At 38.9% G+C, this 22,138-nt stretch overlaps 1 protein-coding gene and 1 long non-coding RNA gene across 3 annotated transcripts in view; one reads left to right on the top strand and one right to left on the bottom strand.

Annotated features, from left to right (window-relative positions):
- Window positions 1–1,554: 1,554 nt before the first annotated feature.
- The window catches only part of SGPP1 (sphingosine-1-phosphate phosphatase 1), a 48,199-nt gene continuing 27,615 nt past the window's right edge, over window positions 1,555–22,138 (bottom strand). The window contains exons 2-3 of one of the 2 annotated variants that reach the window (XM_015143868.3): window positions 16,129–16,218; window positions 1,555–3,998 (exon numbers count right to left, since the gene is read on the bottom strand). In XM_015143868.3, the coding sequence (XP_014999354.1) occupies window positions 3,447–3,998; window positions 16,129–16,218 (642 nt within the window). In that variant the 3' untranslated portion in view covers window positions 1,555–3,446. The remainder of the gene's footprint in view (window positions 3,999–16,128; window positions 16,219–22,138) is intronic. The other variant, XM_077941131.1, reaches the window with a different exon arrangement.
- On the top strand, window positions 17,503–21,360 carry LOC144330286 (uncharacterized). The gene is made up of 2 exons (XR_013396325.1): window positions 17,503–18,411; window positions 21,327–21,360. It is a non-coding gene; the product is annotated as an uncharacterized LOC144330286 (long non-coding RNA).

The following is a 22,138-nucleotide window of genomic DNA, read 5'->3' on the forward strand; positions in this document are numbered from 1 at the left end:
ACTCTGTCTAAACCCCCCTCCTTTTTAGAGATAGGATGTCCCTCTGTTGCCCAAGCTGGAGTGCTGTGGCGTGAGCATACCTCACTGTAACCTCAAACTCCGGGGTTCAAGCATCCTCCTGTCTCAGCCTTCCAAGTAGTTAGGACTACAGGCCTATGCCACCAGGTCCAGCTAACCTTTGGTGTGTGTGTTGGCGTAGGAGGGTAGAGATGGGGTCTGGTTATGTTGCCCAGGCTGGTCTCAAACTCCTGGCCTCAAGTGATCCTCCCACCTTGGCCTCCCAAAATGCTGGGGTTACAGGCATGAACCACCAAATCTGGCCACATGTTAGGTTTTAAATCTACAAGAATAAAATAGTTTTACCAATAAAAAACCTTTGTCATATAAAATTGTGTGATTGTATCTTTCTCCACTCCCACTGCTTCACTTGAGTAGCCTTTAAAAATTTTTGTGATTATATATTTTAAAAAACCGCTTTAGTATTTACTCATCTTTACTTAATGCTCTGTTAAAATCTGCCTTTAAGGGAATGACAGGGAGGGTGAGGGAAAATTTGCTTTTAAATTCTATTCATTTCACTGAATTCATTTTTATATTGTCTTTGAAACATATATTTAATAAACACTACTTGTAAAGAAAGCTACAAAATAAAATAAAAATAATTGTGTCAATCTTGAAGTAGCATTGTTTTATATTAGGTCATATAATTAGTTTCTGGCAGACCTGGATTTTGTAGTTCATACATCATGGCATTTAAAATTATAAAGTAGGGCCGGGCGCGGTGGCTCAAGCCTGTAATCCCAGCACTTTGGGAGGCCGAGATGGGCGGATCACGAGGTCAGGAGATCGAGACCATGCTGGCTAACACGGTGAAACCCCGTCTCTACTAAAAAATACAAAAAATTAGCCGGGCGAGGTGGCGGGCGCCTGTGGTCCCAGCTACTCGGGAGGCTGAGGCGGGAGAATGGCGTGAACCCAGGAGGCGGAGCTTGCAGTGAGCTGAGATCGGGCCACTGCACTCCAGCCTGGGCGACAGAGCAAGACTCCGTCTCAAAAAAAAAAAAAAAAAAAAAAAAAAAATTATAAAGTAAAATGTCCATATGTTTTATTCTGCTTGAAAAAGTACCTGTTCCTAGTTTTATGATTAATCCTTGACATTCACGGAAAAGCAGTAAACTACCTACAATACTATTAGTCACATTTTACTGAAACATTTTTGTCCATAAGCTTTTTTACTTTTTATTTCCTTTTTAAATCCTTTTAAATTTTTAAAAATTTTTTGGTTTTGTGCATAAGCTTTTTAAAAGAAATATTATGAAACTTTTTACTAAAAGTACAATGTTAGAAGTAATCATAAATGGAGGCAAAGTCAGTTTGTACCTCAAAGAATTTCTTCAATGTCTTCTATTGCCAAAACAGCACTTTGATTTTGAACAAAACGCTTCAGAGGAAATATGTGCTAGAATGAAAATCTAAGACATATTTTTTAAATCTCTACCAGATAAAACAGTTTTTTTTTTGCCTCCCGGAAGGCAAACAAAACAAAGCAAAACCTTCAATCTTCAATTTGGCTTTTATTTTAAAATACACTTAGCATAGAAGTGTCATAGGACAGAAAATAATAAAACACAAAGAAATGGAACATTTTCAAATACTTTTTAAGCTAGACATAAAAATCAACAGGATAGCATTGGCCCAAATTATGGAAAACAGTCCCCAAAATTCAACTCATTAAACATACATTTTGAAAGTAAAGCTCTTTTCACATTTTCCAAGGTGCCGACATTTTCCTACATGCCTTGGTTTCCTTTTAACTAATAAGTGTAAATTTAGTTGCTTTACTTAAAATTATCAGCTTCAGTTTCGATAAAAATTACCATGCCCCTAAATTCTCAATCAGAATTATAAAAATATGAGTTCAAATAGTTATGGTGCCCAAAATAGAAACATCTGAAGTGATAGTTCTGGATAATCATATAGATATTGCACTAAAATCAGTAATTTCATACCTGGTATTCATTTATATGGAAAGTTAATCCTCTTCTTTATGAAAAACTTTCTATAAATACACTTAATGCTAACATAAGTACAACCACACTTCAAAATATAAAGGCACAGACAGAAAAATGAATAGTTTAATACTATACACAAATGTTCCACTGTGAAAATAATAGAAAGTTGAAAAAATAATAGGATCTAAAATACTGATACTAATTTTAGGTTTTATAATTTACCTTAAGTAGCCAATAAATGGGTATTAAAAGTTAACAGTGCTAAATCCAATCCTTTCCAAATTATTTAGAAAAATGCTTTCTTTACATATGAAGTATGTGCATTGTCCCATCTATAAATTTCAACTACGTTTCCATTCACTGGAAATACCTACCTGCAATATAAACAATCAAGACAATGTACAAAAAATATATCCTGTTCCTATAACTTACAATGCACACAAAAATACCTACAAAAAGGGAAGTATTTATCCATTTAGCTTTATAATAAATTGGTGAGAAAGTTTAGCCCATTCCACATTTCTTTCCAAATAAAGGCTAAAGAGTTAAGGGCAATTTACTTTTATGCCTGTCGCCTTGACAACATGTTTTAAAATATTTGCTTGATTATATGTAATTTAAGATAAAGTTAATGTCTTATTTTTACATCACAGTATACATAGCATTTCTTAATTGAGCAACAGAAAGGCACAATTAGCAAGCAATAAAATTCAGTACCTGAATTATTAAACTGACGTCCAGAATAGTGGCAAATAAAGTACATTCAAAACAGTATACAGAACTTAAAAGAATCCAAAAACTTATTTTTTCAAAAATTTGGTCCATTAAAAATGCCTCCCATGTTCAACATCATGGGTAACATGAAAGGTAATGGCAGTGTAAAAACAGGCAATAAATCAACGTATAGTAGCATATGCATTCTGCTCTAGTTATTACGCAATTCAATTAGGAAACGGCTCCCACAGTAAATAAATGTTAAATATATCTGTTAATAACAACATACCTGTATTTAGTTCAAATACACAGGCACAACTGTTTGCATATTATTATCGATTTTATAATACACTCCCATAGTTTAAAAAAACACTTAGGTATATTATTTTATATATAATATACATCAGATATATAATTGCATATTATGTACCTTATATATATTATATATAAGTTGAATCCATAATACAAAACTCTCCAAACATTACATGAACATTCTAAATGGATACTTATCATTTTCTTAGTATTGAAATAGCTCAGCTCACCTAAATCAGTATCTGGATGTGCAATGATAAAATGCACTGACTCTTAAGAATTTACTTAAATAATTATTTAAGTTAAATTCCTGCAAAAGTCTAATTCTGACCTGGCTTTTACCTGGAATATATTTTTAGGTATCAGTAACTGATACCCTCCTTTCTTATCATAAACAATATTTCTCCATCAAGAGATACCAATAAAGAAAAATATGTAAGGAACAAAAAATGTGATGGAGAAACCAACCATTCCATAGGTAATATACCGATAAGGAAGTTCAACTTCCATGTGCTGTCTTGCTTTTCGAATATCATCACATGGTATATTGAAGATTTTGCAGGCTAAAGGAATGGTGATCTTTTTCATTACATCTCTGACTATTAGTACAAATACCATCCCTATGAGGATCCGCAATATGGCTTTTCCAAACAGAGTCATAGTAATGGGGGGCCCAGCTAAAGGTAATATATCTAGAGAAGGATCTAATACTAGACCCATGTTATAAGTAACATGAGATCCACATGCAATTCCAGCACCACTTCCTAGAATCTCAGCTGTGTCTCCTCGGGACGTGCTCCAGGTGTCAAGAGTGAAAGAAAAGATCCCCAAAGCTAAATGAAGCCCGATGATGATTAACGGAGCGTATTTGTGAGTTTGGTTGAAGTTGTCAATCAGGTCCACAAATGGATAGAAGACAGCTAAGATTAAAATGGTATATAGGAATCCAGCAATAATATCCTAGGAAAAGATAAAAGTATTGCTGTTTAGTATAATACTGAACATTTTTGGCATTTAAAAAATAATTTATATTTAACATTTCAAATGTTGAATATATATAAATTTTTTAAAGTTGTCAAATTCTCAAAGTAAACTTTATTAATGAACCATATAGGAGGCACCAAAAACTGCATTAATAGTAAAAAGATTTATATTTTCATAATTCTACCCTTTTATAAATTAACTACATATATAACACCCACAAATTTATATTCAAATTCTGAACAACAAACTATGCTAAAATTGTGTAGTTTTGATTTCTGGGGAAAAGTAAACTTATTATTCAAAGAAATGGTTTTCATTTTCATGTTTATATATGTAATTATCTCCATGACCACAGAGGATATACAGCCAAGGTAATTTTCTTTTCTCATTCATTCATTCATGGAACAAACATTTATGAGTACCAACCCCTATTTTAGGGGTTGAGGATACACTGCTTTAAAAAATGACAAGAATGTGGCTGGGCGCGGTAGCTCACGCCTGTAATCCCAACCCTTTGGAAGGCTGAGACGGGCGGATCACTTGAGGCCAGGAGTTCAAGACCAGCCTGGGTAACATAGTGAAACCCTGTCTCTACTAAAAATGCAAAAATTAGCCAGGTATGGTGGCTCCAGCCTGTGGTCCCAGCTACCTGGGGATGGAGGCATGAGAATCGCTTGAACCCAGAAGTGGAGGTTGCAGAGAGCCAAGATCATGCCATTGCACTCCAGCCTGAATAACAGAGCGAGACTGTCGATAACCACATAAGAAAGCAGATAAATACTACAATTTCAGATTGTTATGAATCTTATGAAGAAACTAAAACAGGACAATAGAATAGTATGATGAAGGACCCGATTAGAGTACTGATTAAGGAAGCCTGTCTGAGGGTGGTGACACTTGAGTACAGATCTGATTCTAAAGGGAGCCTATATTTAGAGGCAGAAGAAATGTGTTCCAGGTAGAGAGAATATCAAGTGCAAAGGCTTTTGTAGGCTAGGTAAGAGAGGAGATTTCATTTCAAAAGTGATAGAAGCTGGGTGCAAGGGCTCATGCCTATAATCCCAACACTTTGTCGAAACTGCTTGAGCCCAGGAGTTGGAGACCAGGCTGGGCAACATAGTGAGACTTCGTCTCTTAACAATAAAAAGTGAGGCCGGGTGCAGTGGCTCACACCTGTAATCCCAGCACTTTGGGAACCTGAGGCGGTGGACTACCTGAGGTCAAGAGTTCAAGACCAGCCTGGCCAACATGGTAAAACCCCGTCTCTACTAGAAATACAAAAGAAAATTAGCTGTGTGTGGTGGTGCACACCTATAATCCCAACTACTCGGGAGGCTGAGACAAGAGAATCGCTTGAACCCGGGAGGCGGAGGTTGTGGTGAGTCGAGATCGTGCCACTGCATTCCAGCCTGGACAAGAGCGAAACTCCATCTTGAAAATACATAAATAAATACATAACTACATACATATAAAAATTAGCTCAGCATGGTGGCACGCATTTGTAATCCCAGCTACTTGGGAGGCTGAGACAGGAGAATTGCCTGAACCCGGGAGGTAGAGGTTGCAGGGAGCCGAGATGGTGCCACTGCACTCCAGCCTGGGTGACAGAGCGAGACAATGTCTCAAAAAAACAAAACAAAACAAAACAAAAATTAAAAAAAAGAATTGACAATTGTAACTTGATGATGGATTGAATGTGAAAAAGAGCAAGAAAGAGGAATCAAAGATGGTTCCTAGTTTTAGGCAGGAGCAACTGTGTAGATTTGATAGATGGTTTACTTGAGGAAACAAAGCTATTAAATAACTTTCTGAATCATTCCTGACAACATACAAAAATGTTCCCTATTTCTACCTGATAACAAAACAAAACCCTATGATCTACTCTCTATTACTGAAAAACTTATCAATGCTTATATTCACTGTCTCTACTTCCTTGCCTCCGATTTTTCTCTAAACTCACCACTACACTGAAACCACTTTTCTCATGGATACTAGTGGTCTTCAAAAAAAATGGTCATTTTTTTTTCTTTTTTTTTCAGACACAGTCTCGCTCTGTTGCCCAGGCTGGAGTACAGTGGCGCGATCTCAGCTCACTGCAACCTCCGCCTCCCGGGTTCACGCCCTTCTCCTGCCTCAGCCTCCAATGTAGCTGGGACTACAGGTGCCCGCCTCCATGCCCGGCTGTTTTTATTGTATTTTTAGTAGAGACGGGGTTTCACCGTGTTAGCCAGGATGGTCTCGATCTCCTGACCTCGTGATCCGCCCACCTCGGCCTCCCAAAGTGCTGGGATTACAGGCCTGAGCCACTGTGCCCAGCCAGGTCATTAAGGTTATTTCTTTTTTTTTTTTTTTTTTTTCCCGCTCTGTCGCCCAGGCTGGAGTGCAGTGGCGTGATTTAGGCTCACTGCAAGCTCCGCCTCCTGGGTTCACGCCGTTCTCCTGCCTCAGCCTCCCCAGTAGCTGGGACTACAGGCGCCCGCCACCACACCTGGCTAATTTTTTGTATTTTTAGTAGAGACAGGGTTTCACCGTGTTAGCCAGGATGGTCTTGATCTCCTAATGTCGTGATCTGCCCGCCTCAGCCTCCCAAAGTGCTGGGATTACAGGTGTGAGCCACTGCGCCCGCCCACGGCCAGGTCATTTCTGGGTCATTTCTGTACAATATTCAATAAAGGTAAGCAACAGACTAGTTGCTTAATGTTTTTGTCTTAAAATGTTTTATTACATAGGATTTAATACATAGCAAAATACACATAGAATCTATATGAAACTATAAAATTCCTATCTATGAAATCACTTCCCAACAAAAGAACTATAATATTACAAGTATTGTCAAATCTACTGTGCTGTTTCTCAACCTATCACTCTGCATTCCTCCCTGGAGGCAATTTGCAAGCATGAATTTTGGCTTAATAAACACCTGGGATTTTTTGTTTATTTTGTTTTGTTTTGTGTTTGTAGATACCAGGTTTCACCAGGTTGCCAAGACAGGTCTTGAACTCCTGGGCTCAAGTGATCCACCTACCTTGGCCTCCCAAAGAGCTAGGATTACAGGTATGAGCCACTGGGCCCAGCCATAAATATCTATTTTTTAAAATAGTTTTACCACATATCTTCAAGCAAAATAGTATCTAGTTTGGTCTGGTACGGTGGCTCATGCCTGTAATCCCAGCACTTTGGGAGGCCAAGGTGGGAGGATCACCTGAGGTCAGGAGTTCGGACCAGCCTGGCCAACATAGTGAAACCCCATCTCTATTAAAAATACAAAATTAGCCGGGTGTGGCGGCACGTGCCTGTAATCCCAGCTGCTCTGGAAGCTGAGGCAGGAGAATCGCTTAGAACCCGCGAGGTGGAGTCTGCAGTGAGCTGAAATTACACCACCGCACTCCAGCCTGGGCGACAGAGCAAGATTCTGTCTCAAAAAAAAAAAAAAAAAAAAAAAAATTATCTAGTTTTGCTTCTTTCTGAGCTTTGCTAAAATGTATAGCAGTCTATTTTGATCTGCTTTTTACACTTAAGATTCATTCATTATATTATATGTAGCTATTGGTCATTCACTTTCACAATCATGTAATATTTTGCTGCATGATTATACAATTTATCGGTTTTCCCACTTATGGTCATTTAAGTTGTTTTCAGGTTTTAGATTAGTTAATTGATTACGGTTGAACTTGAATGCTTCTGTTTTTTGTTTTGTTTTGTTTTGTTTTTTGAGACAGGGTCTGTCGCCCAGGCTGGACTGCGGTGACACAGTCTTAGCTCACTGCAACCTCCACCTCAAGTTGTCCTCCCCACTTCAGCCTCCTGAGTAACTGGGACTACAAGCATGCATCACCATGCCCTGCTAGGCTAATTTTTGTATTTTTTGTAGACAAGGTTTTGCCATGTTGCCCAGGCTGGTTTCCAACTCCTGAGCTCAAGCAATCCACCTGCCTTGGCCTCCCACAGTGTTGGGATTACAGGTGTGAGCCACTGTGCCCAGCTGGGCTATTCCTTTTCTATGCAATAAAAACTGTGTCATGAAATGACAGGGTCCGCAGTTACAGTGCTTGAAGCCATTGTTCAAAAAGATATATAACTCCAAATCAGAATACTTTGGAATATAAGAATAGCTGGAGAGGGCTGGGTGCAGTGGCTCACGCCTGTAATCCCAGCACTTTGGGAGGCCGAGGCAGGCGGATCACCTGAGGTCAGGAGTTCAAGACTAGCCTGACCAACGTGGAGAAACTCTGTCTCTACTAAAAATACAAAAATTAGCTGGGCATAGTGGTGCATGCCTGTAATCCCAGCTACTCAGGAGGCTGAGGCAGGAGAATCACTTGAACCTGGGAGGCGGAGGTTGCGGTGAGCCAAGATTGTGCCATTGCACTCCAGCCTGGGCAACAAGAGTGACACTCTGACTCACAAAAAAAAAAGAATAGTTGGAGAAGAAGATACAGATAATTATGAAAGAGAATACAGTTGAACATTCAACTATAAAATGTTGGGGAAATAGATTATGTTTTTTGTTCAACCTCAAATATTTTTTGGATGGACGAATGAACAAATCCTCCACATGAATTTGTTTAATCTAGCAGAATCTACCAAATTACTTGCAAATGAATATCTTTCCTCTTTTTAAATGATGTATTACATTACAGATATAAGAAAATTTTTATTTATTTATTTATTTATTTATTTGAGACTGAGTCTCACTCTGTCCCTCAGGCTGGAGTGCAGTGGCAGCATCTCAGCTCACTGCAACCTCTACCTCCCAGCTTCAAGCAATTCTCCTGTTTCAGCCTCCCAAGTAGCTGGGATTGTAGGTGTACGCCACCAACCACACTAAGCTAATTTTTGTATTTTTAGTAGAGAGGGGGTTTCACCACGTTGGCCAGGCTGGTCTCAAACTCCTGACCTCACGTAATCTGCCCACCTTGACCTCCCAAAGTGCTGGGGTTACAGGTGTGAGCCACTGTGTCCAGCCATGAAAAACATTTTTAAAAATTTATTTAGATATAAAACACGTTTTGGCTGATAGTCTCCTCTTCTACAATAGTAAGTAAAGTTACTTAAAATTAAAATTGTGTTCTCTTTATTTAAATAAATGATTCCTTTTATAACAGGTCAAGGAAAGATATTACACAATCAATTAACAAAATGTTTACGCTTAATCTTAGCCAAAAGGCTGAGAGGTGATCAATTAACAAAATGTTTAAGAAAGTATCGACTAAAGCAATAAATATCATGTGTGCATTCCAACTCTTAGAAGGACATATAAAGCATTTCATAACTGAATTTTGCCTATCATTAAGTTTCATTTAATGCTAGATCCCAAAATGCATTTATAGACTATTTCTTTTTGTCTTAGAATTATCTTTCCTACCTATATTTCAGGCAAACTATTATATATTCTTTGAGATTCTCCTCAGGCATCTACCTTCTCCATAAACTTTCTTTTCCTACCATGTAATAAGAAATTTTCTCTTCTTTGATTCCACTGCATCCTCCACATACCTGCCATGACAGTTTTCCATTCTTTGCTTGTCTGTTTCTCCAGGAGACCAAAAGTTCATAACCCTTGCTGTATATTAAAATCAAGTGGAGAACTTGAAAAAAATACTGATGCCTGGGACAATATTCAGAGATTACAATTGAACTGAAGTGGGGGTGGGGCATCAGTATTTCTAAAAAATCTCCCCGGTGATTCTAATATACACCCCTGGTTGAAAACAACTGCATTACGTTGTTTTATTACATATTGCATATTTAGATTGTGACTACTCAAAGGCAAAGACTTTGCCTTATTTATACCTACATTTTCAGTGCATGAAAAATAAGCAGGAAATAAATGTTTGGTTAGTTAAATTAAGACAGTTAAGGTAATTCTTTAAAAATAAAAAACAAAAAGAGGAAGAAAAAAAAAGAAGAAAGGAAGAAAGAAAAAGATAGTTAAGGTATTCTTTAGACTCATCACATTGACTACGTAATCCTGCCTGACAAGAGCTCTATAAGAGAAGCAGATGATATATAATTTATTGAACCAGGCCTAAGGCATTTTTGGAGAATAACAACCTTCTGTACTAAAAACACTGCTTCAATACTTTACAATTATTGTCACATTTAATCATAACAATCAACATGAAACAGCTTGCCTTTTAAGAGTGCCATTTTGCTCTTGTCCCCAGGACAGGTATTAAAAGCACCTTTTTCCCTTTCAAAAGTGTGCAAATATGATGGAAATTTATGGTTACCTTAATCAACCAGTTTTTAAATAATCAAAACTGGAGTAAGGTCACATACCTGCTTATTTAACCTCTTACACTGAAGGTATTTAACACAGTTGTTACAAAAATTAACATTTTGAGAATCAGAAATTAAATATTGGGAGTAAAAAGAAACTAAATGTTTTTTTTTTTTTTTTTTTTGATACAGGTCTTGCTGTGTCATTCAGCCTGTAGTGTAGTGGCATGATCATAGCTCACTATAGCCTCAACCCCCTGGGCTCAATTGATCCTCCCACCTCAGCTTCCCAAGTAGCTGGGACTACAGGTGCAAGTCACCACACTTGGCTAATATTTTGCAGTTTTTTGTATAGACAGGCTTTCCCCATGTTGCCCAGGCTGGTCTTGAACTCCTGGGCTCAAGTGATCCACCCCGCTCAGCTTCCCAAAGCTGGAATTTAGGCATTACCCACCACACCCAGCCTCGACATTTTTTTTTTGAACAGGATGTCTTCCGACAAAACTCACTGATACATACTAAAAATTACCAAAGAATTCTGATCAACTGGATTTTATTTCAGTTACTCAAAGATTCCACAAGTGACTCAAACTCTGCCCACGCATTTGGATATGGAGATCTCAAATGATGTGACTGTCAAACCTCTATTCATCATATTTCTTTTTTTGAGAGAGGATCTCACTCTATGGCCATGGCCTAGATTGGAGGGGAGATCATGGCTCACCACAGCCTCGACTTCCTGGGCTCAAATGATTCTCCCACCTCCCAAGTAGCTGGGACCACAGGCGCACACCACCACACCTGGCTAACTTTTTGTATTATTATTATTTTTTTTTATAAAGACGGGGTTTTGCCATGTTGCCCAGGCTGATCCAGATATCCTGGGCTCAAGTGATCCACCTGCCTCGGCCTTCCAAAGTGTTGGGATTACAGGCGTGAGCCACTGCACCTGGCCAATTCTTCATATTCCAGAGCACAAATTGCCAAAATAATTCAATCTTATGAGGTTATATTCCCTTTCTTTGCTATCTTACCCTTACTTGTCTACCTTGTAATTAAAGGTACAAGTCTTGGGAAATACCCATAGGATTTTGGCTACAAAAATAAAAGCTGTTGCTTTACTTTTTATCTTAAATTTCATGAGTGATTTAAAATTTCATGTTATATGCTAAAGTGAAAATATTCTAAAATTTGTACTTTTCACATAGAATTTATATCAAGTCAGATGTTTTAGACAAATGACAATTGATGAGTTATTTGTATAAAGTCATACATATTTACTCTAAGGTTAAGTGAAAGGAAGGGTTAACAGTTCTACAGTTAGCTTTTTATTAATTATTTTTATTTTTAGATAGGATCTTGCTCTGTTGCCCAGGCTGGAGTACAGTGGCAAAATCACAGCTTATTGCAGCCTCAACCTTCCTGGCTCAAGCAATCCTCCCACCTTGACTTCACGAGTAGCTGGGACTACTCCTCCCGCTTTGGCCTTGCAAATTGTTGGGATTATAGGTGTGGGCTGCTGTGCCCAGCCAGGTATTTTTTTAAATTATGTATTTTTCATAATATAGATATAAGCATATGTTCAATCCTGTAAAACGTTTCTCTTATAGTACCTTAAAAAATGAAAAAATTGGCCAGGCACAGTGGCTCATGCCTATAATCCCAGCAAACTGAGAGGTCAGGGCAAGTGGATCGCTTGAGCTCAGGAGTTTGAAAGCCGCCTGGGCAATATGGCCAAACCCTGTCTCTTCCAAAAAGAAAAAATACAAAAATCAGCAGGGCATGGTGGTCCAGCTACTTGGGAGGCTGAGGTGGGAGGATTGCTTGAGCCCAGGAGGCAAAGCTTGCAGTGAGCAGAGATTATGCCACTGCACTCCAGCCTGGTTAACAGAAGACCCTGTCTCAGAAAAAAAGAAAAAAAAAAGGAAAAAATTCATTAAATATCTTTAAATGGTTATGTTTGATCCCTTTAACATTAAGAATTCTTTAAAATAATAACTTCTCATGTATCAACTGACATAAAAAATCCAATATTTGCTGTCCTCTACTTTTTGTGTATAGCTCCACGAGTATTAAACTTAAGATTGTTCCACACCTCGTCTGACCAGGAAAAAAAACAAAACAAAACTTAGATTGCTACGAAACTATACAAATCTGCTTCCTTTTCTGTTCGAGTTTTAAATTGTTTATATTTCCCTAGATAGGGTATATTGAACTTCTATCCAATAGAATCAGAAAAAGAAACATTCAAATTTACGACATAATCATGTTGGCTATCAATCATATCAATATAATGGATAACATTAAAATACATAACTAAGTGGTTTTAAGTATTACAGCACAAAGTATGCAATAAAGAACAATTAATGTTAAAGGTAACAAAGAGCTCAAAGTAGCAAATTTTCTAAAAGGAAATTTAGCAAATAATTTTAGCTATTTATCATTATAAATAACTCTTATACCCTAAAAGTTGTTAATTACAGATCTAAAAGGAATACTCCAGGTTATCATCAATTTATGGTAGACAATATGGTATTTAAATGTATTAAATGCCATACATTTAATGAAGATTCATTACATATTAAATTTGAAATTTTTTTTCATTTCTAGTGATCAAACCTAGAAAGGCTAGTGATTTGCTGAGACTGAAATTCAGGTCTCCTATCTCATAATGGCTTTTTTGTTTTTATTTTAACTATAATGTATTTCAGGTGTCCTGGTTCCAGTTTAAACATGATAGTGATGACAATGGAGTTTCTGACAACAAAAAGTATTGTTATAATGCATTGTTTTTTATTATAAAAGCTATGATTAGGGATGACTTTTGAAGTATCTATCTTCTTTCTTTAAAATACACATTTAATACATGCTCACTACAGAAAAAGTAAAAATTATAGATAAACAATAACAAGCAGTTTTTAACCTAACAATAACCATTGTTAAAACTCTTAGTGTTAGGCTGGACATAGTGGCTCACATCTGTAATCTCAGCACCTTGAGAAGTTGAGGTGGAAAGATCACTTGAGACCAGGAGTTTAGTACCAGCCTGGGCAGCATAGCTAGACCCTATCTCTACAAAAAATTTAAAAATTAGCTGGGCATGGTGGTGCATATTTGTAGTCCTAGACACCCAGGAGGCTAAGGTGGGAGGATCGCTTGAGCCCAGGAGTTTGAGATTGCAGTGAGCTATGTTCGCACCATCACACTCCAGCCTGGGTGACAGAGCTGTCTGTTTTAGAGACAGACCTTGTCTCTAAAAAAGCAAGCAAACAAAAAAGAACAGATGTTGTCCATCCTGGATATTTGACTAACCCAACTAAACATTTCATTTTTAAAAAAGAACAGTATCAGCCAGGCATGGTGGCTCACACCTGTAATCCCAGCACTTTGGGAGGCTGAGGCAGGCGGATCACTTGAGGTCAGGAGTTCGAGACCAGCCTGGCCAACATGGTGAAACCCCGTTTCTACTAAAAATACAAAAATTAGCAGGGCACGGTGGCGTGCACCTGTAATCTCAGCTACTTGGAAGAATCTCTTGAACTCAAGAGATGGAAGGTGCAGTGAGCTGAGATCACACCTCTGCACTTCAGCCTGGGTGACAGAGCAAGATGCCATTTCAAAAACAAACAAACAAAACCAGTATCTTTGAGATTATATACTCAATGTAATCACATAGATTCTTGTTCTTCCTTATATGATGACAAAGAGTCAAGGGATATTATCTAATATCTTTTTCTCCAAGAAATATCAGGAAATCACTTCTTATCACTAAAGATGCATAACCATTTGGTAGTTTTTTTTAGAAGTAGTGATGCTAGCTTTAGGGGTGGAACAGAATAACTCTAACAAGACACAGAAGATAGAAAACATTTTCTTGCAACAAGTATTTGATTTTACATAAAAACATGATACTTAATCTGATTATAAAATTAGGTGAGATCAGTAAGAAAGAATTGTATGTAAATTCACAATTCATATTAAATACAAATAATTACAAAAAGTCCAACACAAATAATTTGTTTATTAAAATAGTGTTTAGAGCTGGGTGCAGTGGCTCACATCTATAATCCCAGCACTTTGGGAGGCTGAGGCGGGCGGATCACTTGAGGTCAGGAGTTCGAGACCAGCCTGGCCAACATGGTGAAACCCCATCTCTACTAAAAATACAAAAATTAGCCAGGTGTGGTGGTATATGCCTGTAATCCCAGCTACTCAGGAGGTTGAGGCACAAGAATCGCTTGAACCTGGGAGACAGCTGCAGTGAGCCGAGATTGCGTCACTGCCCTCCAGCCTGGGCGACAGAGCAAGACTCTGCTTCTAAAAGAAAAAAAAGTGTTTGGTAGGGACTCCAAAAGGAGGGAGAGCGGGAGGAAAGGGCTGAAAAACTTCCTGTTGGGTACTACGTTCACCATCTGGGTCATAGGATCAATAGAAGCCCAAATCTTGGCACCACACAATATACCTTTGCAAACAAATCTGCTTATGTACCCCTTGAATCTAAAATTAAAATTTTAAAAACCTAGAAGCAATGACCAACCGAAAAATTACAGCACACCCTGCCTCCCAACAAAATAAAAGTGTTTGAGACTTCTAGAAATTTATCTGTGAAGGAGCAGGTGCTGGAAACAAGAAATTTGAGAAACAGAAACCAACATTTCTATAGCTATGAAATAAGCAAATGAAATAATATGAGAAAAAAATTCTAAAAATCTTAAGTTGTTACAGACAAGAAAAAAACTGATATGACCCATTAAAAACTAGAATTCCATGAATTCCTCCACCTCTTTTTCTGATCCTTTATCTCCATGATAATACATAATTCATTCATAGATGCCTCATGAGACACCATGTTGGATGCTAAAGGTAGAGTTAAAACACACAGTTGCTGTTCTCAAGGAACTTGGAGTCTAGTATACTTGACAGATAAGGAAAAAAGCAATTGCAATTTAGGATAAGTGGGGAAGGGTCACCTCACAAGTCTTGAGAAAGAGAAGATGGGGAAGGTAATAAGGCTTTGAGGGGTTAAGAACATCTATAGTGAGTCTTGAAGAATGAATGGGATAGTTAAGGTAAAGAAAGTGAAAAGGACATTCCAAGTAAATGTTATAGCATTTGTAAAATTATGGAGGTAAGAAACCCTTTGCATTGGAGGAAACCTAATAATTCAGTATGGAATGATATTTGTGTTTTGGAAAGTCTATTAAACAGACAATACTGGTGGAGCAGTGTCAAACTGGAAGCTGGCTACTAATTAAGATGCTATCACAGTAATCTGGTCAGATATGTTGCAGGCCAGAGCTAAGGGGGTGTCAGTAGGGATAGAGAGGAAGAAAAGTGAATGGGTGTGGCTGCAAATAGTACAGGGTCCCTGTGCTGCTGCTTTGGGAACCGAATTGCATTCTCAAAACACAATGTCCACTGTGAGTCCTAACATACTGATGGGAAAGAAAAGCAGAGTTTAATATGCAAATACAAATGGCACCTGGAAAGTTTAAGTTCACATAGTTTCTAGTCACTGCTTCTTCAACAATACTTAGGAGCTCTCCTTGGTTTCTGTAGTCACATTGCTGGTTTTGACTCAGTGATAGGAGAGACACAGAAAAGACTGCGAAGGAAAATAAAAGTGAGACTGGAAGGAGGAAGAAATTTTATTTTGATTATTATACTTGGCTATTGTGATTGCTGGAAACTGTTTCTATGAAATATGTGACTACTACATTAATATTCATAAACCATCATGTTGATATTTTCACAAAACAAAGTCAGAAGACTTACAATATTTTCTCATTTAGGCTCCAGGTAAGTTTGCAAATGATTAAAAATTATAAAATTGACTGTCAATGTCATAAAAAATAAAGTATTAAGAAGACAACATTTTCCTTACCAGAATGGAGTGCATTCCCATGTAAATTCTACTTAGGCAAACTAGAGAACACCAGCAGGGAATAAGAATCAGTCCATATATAAGAGGATACTAAAGGGGAATAAAAGGAAAATCAGTTAAACAAATTTAAGTTAGATATAAACAAATAAAAGACAAATCAAATCACTATTCTGTAAACTCCACTAAAAGAAGAAATTTGTGTTTTTACTCCCCATTATATTCCCAGCACCTAACCCTGAGTATGGCACATAGCAGACATTCAAGAAATACTTTTGCACAGATGAATGAAATCTCATGTGTCTACATTCTTTATTGTGGGAACTGGCTCATTTCTGCTTCTACAATGAAGATTCAATCACTGGCATGGTATAGAAGGAGGAGGACAGGTAAGAGACATACTTTCAATATGGCCGCCAAAATGAAAGGGCCTCTGGAATAGTACCTGAATCTGGTCCATGTAAATGTCTTCAGTTGTCTGGGGAGGAGGATTGGCATTATCTCCCTCTCATTTCATCAGTGACTGCTATCTGCAATTTATATTGCTATTCCCCTACCTTGTATTCAGTATTCAACATTTTGTACTTAGCTTTTCACTTTCGCCCATCGACTAAAATTTCAAATAGTCCCCTTACTGAGAAAAATTTTTGTGGAATACTAGGAACAGAAATCATAAAAGGGAAAAAGCATAAACAGAAAGTGTAGACAATTCTTGGTATCAATGGCACTAGTGGAAGAGTTGGCTGTGAAATGTCCTGAGATTGGAGGGAAAGAGGAAAGGATGGATGGGCATGGTGGTAAGTTTGTAAAGGGAAGAAGGGAGGGCACATTTGGGGCCGTTTATGCCTGATGACTTCAAATTTCTCAGTGAAACTGAAGCCAAGGTGGTTAGGGAAGTTGGGTTGAAATAAAAGAGCAAAGGAGTTAAGTAAGCTTGTAACAAGAGTAGAAAATATTTAGTACACAATTGTTGTTGTTTGGTGGTTTGTTTTGTTTGTTTTGTTTTTTAGAGAGACAGGGTCTATGTTGCCCAGGTTGGAGTACTAAGGCTATTCCCAGGTGTGATAATAGCGTACTACCACCTTCAACTCCTGGACCTAAGTGATCCTCCTGCCTTGGCCTCCTGAGTAGCTGGAACTACAGGCAGAGTTGTTTTGTTGTTGTTGTTGTTGTTGTTGTTTACATATCTACTACATTTAACGTGGTCCCTCACTTTCTCCTTGAAACTCTAAATATCCTTGATAGTCATAGCTTCATACTCTCCTGGTTCCCCTTTCACCATTTTTTTGTTGCATTTCCCACACAAGAGCGTATCTTCCTCTTTTTGTTCTTTAAACATTAGTATAAAGAAAGATTCTGTCCTTAGTAGTTACTGACAGTCTTACCTTTTTCTTTCTTTCTTTTTTTTTTTTTTTTGAGACAGGGTCTTACTCTGTCACCAAGGTTGATGTTAAGCAGCACAATCATGGCTCACTGCAGCCTCAACCTCCCAGGCTTAAGCGATCCTCCTGCCTCAGGCTCCCAAGCAGCTAGGACTACAGATGGGATCTCAAACTCCTGAGTTCAAGCGATCCACACACCTTGGCCTCGCAAAGTGCTGAGATTACAGGCGCAGAGAGCCAATGCACCTGGCCCCCCTTCTTATTTTTTAACTATTACTAGGCATGCTGAAGACCTACCCATTTCCCTGGGTTTAAGAAGCATATATCCAACTCTGCACATTATCTCCACCTTGAGGTCCCTATGGCGGTAAACCCATTTACACCTCAAACCAAACTCATGTCCTATCACCCACACTTGTTCCTCCTCTGATATTCCCTATTTCATTTGGAAACACCAAAAACCATGTAATCCAAATGAGAAACATGAATTATCCCGAATTCTTTCCTTAGCCATTGCATTCAACCAATAATCAAGTTTTGCTAATTTTACATTCTAAATATCCTTGGGAGAATAATTATATTCTTTTCTGGGAGCGTAAGTTTTTACTCTTGCTAGAGGAGGCACTAAATAATAAACACAAAAGTATGCAAATGATATGATATGTAAATATGTATAAGTGACTTACGCCACTTTCAATCTTCCTTTGAACTCTCTCTTTCCTATAGATGTGACCCTGGGAAACCACATGTTGAGATGCATCACAAGATGGGCAAGCTTCCATCAGCCTAGGTCCTTGTGGGTCAAAGTGGACAAAGCTGTTTGCCAACTCATAATGGATTTGTAACACAAGAACCTTTTTTTTTTTTTTTCGAGACAGGGTCTCGCTCTGTTGCCCAGGCTGGAGTGCAGTGGTGTGATTTTGGCTCACTGCAACCTCCACCTCTCAGACTCAAGCGACCCTCCTACCTCAGCCTACAGAGTAGCTGGGACTAGAGGTGTGCCACCACATCCAGCTAATTTTTTTTTTTTTTAATATTTTGCAGAGACAGGGTCTCACCATGTTGCCCATGACTGGTCTTAAATTCCCAGGCTCAAGCGATTCACCCGCCTTGGCCTCCCACAATGCTGAGATGAGAGGCATGAGCCACCACTCCTGGCCAAGATACAAGATTTTGTTGTGTTAAGTCATTGCAATTTGGGGATTAAGTCATTGCCACAGTATAAACAAGCCTATCTTAATTAAAACAGAAATAAAAATAGGGTCGAGTTTCAGAGTGTAAATGGGACAGGTTACAGTATTAAATAGAAGATAGTCAGCATAGGCTTTATTGAGAAGTTGAGACTGAGGCAAGACGGAATGGAGGTGACGTGAGTATACTTGCCAAGCAGATTATCTGTGGGAATAGCATATACTAGGCAGGGGAATCAGTGAACAAAGTATCTGATCACCAAGTATGACTGGCAAGGAGGCTAGCTAGCTGTGGCCATAGTAGAGAGAGCAAGTAGAAGAGGTTAGGGAGGTAATGCATGGCCAGATCAAGTAGAGCCTGGGAGGCCACCATAAGAAATCTGGCTTCTACTGTTAATCAAATGGGGAGCCACTGCAGGGTTTTGAGTAAAGCTGCTATGTAGAGATTAAATTTTAAGAGAGCAAGCTGAAAACAGGGAGACCAGTTAGGAGGCTGTTGGTATAATCTGGGTGAGAGGTAACAGTGGTGTCTGTCTCTACAGCAGGGACTTGAACCTTTAAAGTCTTTAAAAATCTTTAAAGTCTAATTTTTAAAAAGCTGTTGACAGCAAAAAAAAAAAAAAAAGAAAAAAATCAACTTAAAAAAAATCTTTCTACGCTTCCTTCTCTTTTTTAACTTGGACCCTATAAGGAAGTAAAAATGTACAAAATTACTGATAAGAGTTCTTCATACACAACAGACTGAAGAAAAAATCACCTATAGAGTCTCAGAAGCTAGAGCTGAAGGTAGGGAGGGGAAAGGTAGAGCTTTTCAACAGGAGCAATGAAACCAAGTATGACTTAACCCACATTTATTCAATTTTACTATGTCCAAGGAGTTTAAAAAGGAGAGTTGGAATGTTCTCAAGCCAGATGCAGAGGCTAAAGAAGCTGAGGCTTTCTTTTCCTCTGCTCCATGGCACCTTCAGATTTCACTGGGATGAGGTGATTAAAGAAAACAAAATAAGTCATTTTTATTGATTGACTTTTTTTGGTCATTAGTCTCTACCTTTATGATAGGTTCTCTAGATTTTTTTATGGAAAAAAAATTTTGGGGCCAAGCACAGTGGCTCATGCCTATAATCTCAGCAGCACTTTGGGAGGTCGAGGCAGGCGGATCACTTGAGATCAGGAGTTCGAGACCAGCCTGGCCAACAGGGTGAAACCTCGTCTCTACTAAAAATACAAAAATTATCCAGGTATAGTGGCACGCACCTGTAGTCCAAGCTACTTGGGAGGCTGAGGCATGAGAATCGCTTGAACCTGGGAGGTGGAGGTTACAGTGAGCTGAGATCACGCCACTGCACTCCAGTCTGGGTGATGACATGAGACTATGTCTTTAAAAAAAAAAAAAAAAATAAATTTAAAAAAAAAACATTTTGGGGAACACTTGATCTAGTTTTGACATGATGACTTTCATATTTACTCCCCATTGAATAACAGAATTCTGAACCTTTAAGTGTCAAAGTAAAGAATTTCATCAGTAAGCAGACAAAAAAGATTACAGATCTTAATGACTAAAGAAATAATAAATTAGATAAAGTGATTTTTTTTTTTTTACTATGCCTAATTTATAAATTAAACTTTACCACAGATACATATGTACAGGAAAAAAAAGTATATATAGGGTTGAGTACTATCCACAGTTTCAGGCACCTACTGGGGGTCGTGGAACATATCTTCTGCTGATGAGGGGGGCTACTACATCCCTATTCACAGATGAAGTGATCCTAAAGACAGAAAATCCAAATAATCCATAAAGAAAACATATTAGAATTAATAAATGAATTCAGCAAAGTTGCAGGGTATAAGATCAACACTCACAAATCAGCTGTGTTTCTATACACCAGCAATTAAAAAATCCTAAAATGAAAGTAAGAAAAATAATTCCACTTTCAGTAGCATCCTAAAGAATACAATACTTATACCTAGGAATAAATTTAACTAAGGAAGTGAAAGGTTTGTCCACTGAAAACTATAAAAATTACTGAAAGAAATTAAAGACCTAATTAAGGCCAGGTGCAGTGGCTCACACCTATAATCCCAGCACTTTGGGAGGCCGAGGCGGGCAGATCACAAGGTCAAGAGATCGAAACCTGGCCGGGCGCAGTGGCTCAAGCCTGTAATCCCAGCACTTTGGGAGGCCAAGACGGGCGGATCACGAGGTCAGGAGATCGAGACCATCCTGGCTAACACGGTGAAACCCTGTCTCTACTAAAAAATACAAAAAACTAGCCGGGCGAGGTGGCGGGCGCCTGTAGTCCCAGCTACTCGGGAGGCTGAGGCAGGAGAATGGCGTGAACCCGGGAGGCGGAGGTTGCAGTGAGCTGACATCCGGCCACTGCACTCCAGCCTGGGCGACAGAGCGAGACTCCGTCTCCAAAAAAAAAAAAAAAAAAGAGATCAAAACCATCCTGGCCAACCTGGTGAAACCCCGTCTCTACTAAAAACACAAAAATTAGCTGGGCATGGTGGCGTGCGCCTATAATCCCAGCTACTCAGGAAGCCGAGGCAGGAGAACTGCTTGAACCCGGGAGGCTGAGATTGCAGTGAGCTGAGATTGCACCCCTGCACTCCAGCCTGGCAACAGAGCGAGAGAGAGACTGTCTCAAAATAAAAGAAAAGGACCTAATTAATGAAAAGACATCTCATGTTTATGGATTAGAAGACATAATACATTAAAACTTAATATGTTGGCCGGGCGCGGTGGCTCAAGCCTGTAATCCCAGCACTTTGGGAGGCCGAGGCAGGCGGATCACGAGGTCAGGAGATCGAGACCATCCTGGCTAACACGGTGAAAACCCGTCTCTACTAAAAATACAAAAAGAAATTAGCCGGGCGTGGTGGCGGGCGCCTGTAGTCCCAGCTACTCGGGAGGCTGAGGCAGGAGAACGGTGTGAACCCGGGAGGCGGAGCTTGCAGTGAGCCGAGATCGCGCCACTGCACTCCAGTCTGGGCGACAGAGCGAGACTCCATCTCAAAAAAAAAAAAAAAAAAAAAAAAAAAAAAAAAAAAAACCTTAATATGTTAAGATAGCACTATTATCTAAAGTGATCTATAGTCAATGTAATCCCTATTGAAGTTTTTTTTTTTTTTGGTTGGGGGTGGGGAGTGGAGTCTTGCTTTATCACCCAGGCTGAAGTATAATCTAGGAGTGGTTCACCATAGCCTCCAACTCCTGGACTCATGCGATCCTCCTGCTGCAGCCTCCCATGTAGCTGGGACTACAGGTGTGCACCACCATACCCTGCTAATTTTTTAATGTTTTATAGAGATGGGGGTCTCATTATGTTGCCTGGGCTCAACTCCTGGGCTCAAACTCCTGGGCTCAAGTGATCCTCCCATTTTAGCCTCCCAAAGCACTGGAATTACAGGCCTAAGCCACCATGCCCAGCCCTTCTG

The sequence above is a fragment of the Macaca mulatta genome, chromosome 7 (genome assembly GCF_049350105.2).
Source record: "Macaca mulatta isolate MMU2019108-1 chromosome 7, T2T-MMU8v2.0, whole genome shotgun sequence".
NCBI classification, from domain to species: domain Eukaryota; kingdom Metazoa; phylum Chordata; class Mammalia; order Primates; family Cercopithecidae; genus Macaca; species Macaca mulatta.